This window comes from Hetaerina americana, unplaced genomic scaffold (assembly GCF_022747635.1).
Source record: "Hetaerina americana unplaced genomic scaffold, ioHetAmer1.1.p SCAF_5, whole genome shotgun sequence".
Lineage (NCBI taxonomy): Eukaryota > Metazoa > Arthropoda > Insecta > Odonata > Calopterygidae > Hetaerina > Hetaerina americana.
In genome coordinates this window covers 56,938,446-56,943,813 of record NW_027287095.1, presented here as the reverse complement: position 1 = coordinate 56,943,813, position 5,368 = coordinate 56,938,446, and the positions used below count along the sequence as shown (strand labels likewise).

Here is a 5,368-nt window from a genome sequence, read left to right as displayed (position 1 = left end):
CATTGAAACCTAGGTCCCATGACTTATTAACTCCAGCTTCGTAAAATTCATTGAATAAATTAATTTTTCCACCAATTAATTTTTCCTTCATGTGTTCTCAAACCCTTTCTGTCTTGTCTCAATGTCTTAACTTCCTGTCCTAATACCTCTACCAGAGAGATCCTCTATGTTATCTTTCCATCTCTCTTGAATCTTTTCAGGGTGAATTATCAATTTTACTGCCCAATAATAACGACATTTGCATGAATTGTTCATTCTTAATTGTTGATAGTACTTTCCCTTACCAGTAAAGAGCACCCATTTCACCCAACCTAAATATAAACTCCACATCTTTGCAATGTGTCCTCCACCATAATTTTTACTCCTTACTGGCCTCCCACCTGTTTATTATTAAACTTTTTATACTTCCTTCTTCCCATTCATTTCATTAATAATCCATAGTTTCCTTGTCCTTTTCCTAACAACTGTTTTTATAGTTGCATCGGTAACTTTCAGTATAACTTTTTTTATGTGTTCCCATTTTTCTCCTATTTTTCCCTATCACTGTTCTCATTTATAAGTTTAGCCACTGCCCCCTGGTATTTATCTCTGTTAATGCTTCCACATTCAATTTCCTCATGACTTCCCTATTTTATTCACTTTAAAGATTATCCTTCAGCAGTATTGAATTATGATTCAATTACATACCTGCTCCCATTAAATTTTGTTAATTAAACATATTATCTAATCTTTTCCTCACCATTATATCTAAATAATAACATTTTCCATGCATACCTTATGTTTTAACTCAAGCGTTCATAATTATTAATTATGGTCTTCAGCAGAACAATACTGCATTCACTCCACGGTCATTCCTTACTCATACACAGTAATACCCAACCTCATTATATCTTTACCATCACCCAATTTATCATATACCCTATTTCTTCCTCGATATGGTTACTTGTTGGCACATAGATATGATTAATGACCAAGTTCATTGGTTAAGCTTTTGATTCTATTAAAACCTGAACAAAGCAACCCTATATTCAATAACTCACCTGCTCTGTTTATAATGACTCATCCAACCTTTTTGATAATACTACTTCCAACCCTTGCTCTCTTACCCTCATCTGTATATTACTCTTATCACTATCACTCCAGTGACCCCCATTAACCTTATCATCACATTTCTCACAGGTCTAAAATTTCTATTTCCTTTCTCCATCTCTTGATTTATATCCTCTAATATCCCCACCCTTTTCATTGTCCTAACATTCCAAGTTCTCACGTTAACTAATTCGATCTTTTCTGTGCTGCTGCTTTTGCTCTCCCAAGGATTTGCAAGATGATGACCCCATAAGCCTTGGCTACTGCTGCCAGGTGCAATACACAGCCGATAGGGCCATATCCCACAATTGCCAGGAATCATTATCATTATGGTGTCCATCCTAACATTCCTGGGATGAATAATTAAGTTGGTCTCCCATTGTCTTCCTCAACAGTGTTTTTAAAGTGACACCATCACTCTAAATGGCCCCCACACCGGGGTTGTATGCCTTTGCAGCCACTTCATTTATGAACAAATGAGCAAACTACCTTCCTTCTGCCTCCTACCATTCGATCAACTAGGCATGGGTTACCCCTACCAGAATTTATAGCGTTGTTCCCACCAGGTAGAGCTCTAGGGGTCATCAGAGCATGCAGCATATTCCAGCACAACACAATTCTTAGAGGAGGGATTAAGAACAGTAATTTGCAATACACTGAAACTGAGTTGCCTACTATTTTAGAAACTATTTTACATATCGCGGGATGTTGGAGAACATATTGAGGCATTGAATCAATTTATAATAGCAGAATAAAAATGCAGATGGGTGTTTATCATGAGCTAACTTTGCATTTCATTTTTAAATCCATATATTTTGGATTTGCTAGATGGTGCAATTAGGATAGGGATCAGATTTCATAACAGCATCCAGGTATCAACCTAGAACATAGGTGCCTGTGCCACATGGTAAGACTTAATTCAAATTTTTCCACTCAGAGCTCATCACATCAGATCTATCATCAAAAGTTAATTTGAATGATAGTTAATGATGCAAAGGTTTTTCTTACTTTAGTTGACAAATCTTATGTATTTTTACTTGAGATCAGAGTGACTTAAGTAATGCAGGATAAAACCTACGTTTCACTTTGGTACCTGTAAGTCTCAAGTGCCACAGTTTGGCCACTAGAAATCTAAATAAAAACAAGGAAGTAGCGAAGTTTCATTTTATTGTACAGTGACACTCTGTTTCAGCAACCACAAGGTGGCATATTATAATTTTTCACTCAATTATAAATTTATTGTGGTTATTAACACAATGCCAAACTGAAGGCTACATGATTACTTTATGCAGCTATCTTAAAACACATAGCACATAAAAGAACACACAATATTCAACCCAAAGATAGGTTTGATATGAAAGGGTAGAGCTCACCTAACACTAAACCCAGTATATCACGTGAAATGCCCACATCAGGGTAGGGTGCTAGTACCCAGCCCTACGCTGCCTGTTGTTTCCCAGAAAGATCTGGTACCTAAAAAATCACACAACTTGGTAGATGCTGAAGGTATCCAGAGGTACCACCCAGAATAAAACCAAGACCCTACAGTCAGTAGCAGCACAGTCCTCTACCCACTGGACTACTATGCCCAAATAGCATACAAATAATATGAATTACAATAATATCTTACAGTAATCTCCAATGTATTATTCTATTTTCAAATATTCCAAAGGCAAAAACATTATACATGAAAACAGGATGTTACCATCACATCAAGTATGAGAATACATGCATGACAACATCAACATTAGCTGATTATTGAAAACTTGAGCAGCATCATTTCAGCTTGATTGGTGATTAAATGGCAGACACCAATTTGCACCTCCACTTTTATACATAATCACAAATTTAATGCCCTACTTGTGTGGAATTTAACCTGTTATTCCAAATTTATTATGGCATGCGTACATCTCAGCATGCTAGTCTTGCTTACAGATAAACCTTGGTGACCCACCACAATAACTAATTCATTAAGTTCAAGCAAAATTAGCACTTTACCCTACTTATTGTTTCTTCAATCCCAGCACCATAAGAAAATCTCATGTTTGTATCATTAGACAAACCAATATTCTTAAAATTCAGGACTGCATATGAGAAGTGATTGATTAATTCATCTAATATAGTATCTGATTCACAAACTTCTACATGGTAAATTACTATTAGCTATTATGTCTGAAAACTAGCACGTTGACCAAACTTTAGCCCAGTAAAGTTTTAGCGGGAGGTGATTGTCCCGCAGCCTCAGTGTAGGATCAAATAGATTGAAATTGGCTTTTTGCAACCTCTTTAAAAACCCATTTACTGGTACTATTGGGAGGAAAATAGGAAATTTACTACGAGGTATCCCCTTCATCAATGACTTGGCCTGTAACAATTAATGATATTACTATAATTATTCATATTCACAAAACCCATATTAGATACTTTAAAATAATATTAAAACTTACCTTATCTAAATGCAGTTTTGCCTGTGAGGCCACTTCAAATGTGACATCTTTAAAGGAGTCATTGCCACCCCTTAAAATTGCTTCAGTAGATACATTGTGACTTACTAAAGTGCTGATTGGAATTGGTAATAAATCTGGATTAGACTTAGAGACTATATATGGCACAGATCTCAGTGAGTTTGTTATGCCTCGTGCTTTCCCCAAGTGAGATGCTGCATGATCTATATTTACATCCTGGACGCCTGGAAAAGGGTCAACCGTTACCATGATATTTATGAATTCTTACACCATTCCCCAAGTAATGATTTCCGATAAATTATCAGTCCAGTTCGACTGTGCTTACCAGCCGCCTGCAGTATGAGGTAGAACACGGGAGAAACAGAATTTTCGGCATATTTCTCTAAAGCGTCCATAGTAGAAAAGCCTCTATTTGTATTTTGATCAATTCGAGAAGTCACCAACCGATTAAAATAAGTTTTAGAAAGTTTGTGCTTCTTTAAACCCTGAAAGAAGGAGCACGGATTAAAGAAATTGTAGAGCGAAAATTATGGCTGATTTCGATGTGTTATAGGCTTATGTTGTTCTCTCATGTATTGTACTGCGGTACCACAAATCTCTAATATATATTCATCATCCACACCGTCGACGGCACCCACCCTGTGAATTTCTTTGGCGATGGGATGTTCCGGAGGGCGATCGTTGTAGATTTTGTCCACTGACTCCTTCCAGAAGGTCAGTCTCATTTGAGCTATGGTCGAATTGCTTGCAATATCGTCTATACGAGCAACCTCAGAATTAAAGGCTCGAATAGCAAAAGCTATGGTACGAATGCTTTCAGGCAGTAAAAGGGTGCAGAGGAAGGTCTCATGATCGGTCTGTCTATAAACCACATTTTAAAACAACAATAATAGACCATCATTATGTACAAGTATACGACAAGCAAATTTTATTAAAATACGATCTGAATTTACCGACCTGACAAGGTCCATACAGTATTCAGCTGGGAAGCTGGTAGTTTTAGACTTAAAACTTGAATTCATTATTGCTACTCCTCTATTTCTATCTAATAACAAGGCACTACGAATATTCCTTGAAAACATCTTGATAGACGCCGATGCCTAAAATTACTCAATTCATGGAGAACCTTACAAAGTTGTAGACTCTACCCAATTTAACAGAATTTGGCAAAACTTCTTTTGCCGACAAAAGCTAAGATATAATTTCTGTCAACTAGAGTACTGTTGGTTTACAAAAGATAAATTACCACCGGCTCCATTTCAAAAACTTTGTACATCCCACCCACCTCCACCATGTTAACTTACGCTTTCTTCACTTCTATTATTTCAAAGAATAGAACTCAACTCAGTCCGACATTGCAATTTTTAAAGTTCATTCATCTCTTTTTGTAAAGCATTATTCAATTGGTGTTTCGAGAACCGAAAAACATTAGGTAATGATATTTATTCATGTATGAACTAAACAATGGTTCATCATTACGCGGTGATGTTGTCGGCTAGTCCAAATGTTCCGTTTAAAAGGTTCCCTCGTCAAAATATGATGGACTTGCCGTTTCTCTATTTATTCTAGAGCGGCAAAAACAATTTATCGGGGAAATGTTTTTTGTGATTTTGTGAATGATTTACTAAATGCCGCTATGCTTTATTATTCTGATTGTAATTACGCCTAACGCATATTAAAAAGGCCATGAAATATTTATTTCGTGCTAGCTAACGGAATGAGAGGATTCATTGAGCATGTTAATATGAATAGGTTGTCGTTTTATTTGCATATAAATTTTGGGAACTCTATTTACTTTTTTACAGAATAGTAGT

The 5,368-nt window shown here is 36.3% G+C and overlaps 1 protein-coding gene across 1 annotated transcript; it reads right to left on the bottom strand.

Annotated features, from left to right (window-relative positions):
• Positions 1–2,253: 2,253 nt before the first annotated feature.
• Positions 2,254–4,884, bottom strand: sicily (NADH dehydrogenase (ubiquinone) complex I, assembly factor 6 homolog sicily). Its single transcript, XM_071592162.1, has 5 exons — positions 4,512–4,884; positions 4,193–4,415; positions 3,880–4,039; positions 3,537–3,778; positions 2,254–3,454 (listed from the first exon to the last, which is right to left on the bottom strand). The coding sequence occupies exons 1-5, from the start codon at positions 4,634–4,636 to the stop codon at positions 3,269–3,271; spliced, it is 936 nt and encodes a 311-aa protein (XP_071448263.1). The 5' UTR covers positions 4,637–4,884; the 3' UTR covers positions 2,254–3,268.
• Positions 4,885–5,368: the final 484 nt, after the last annotated feature.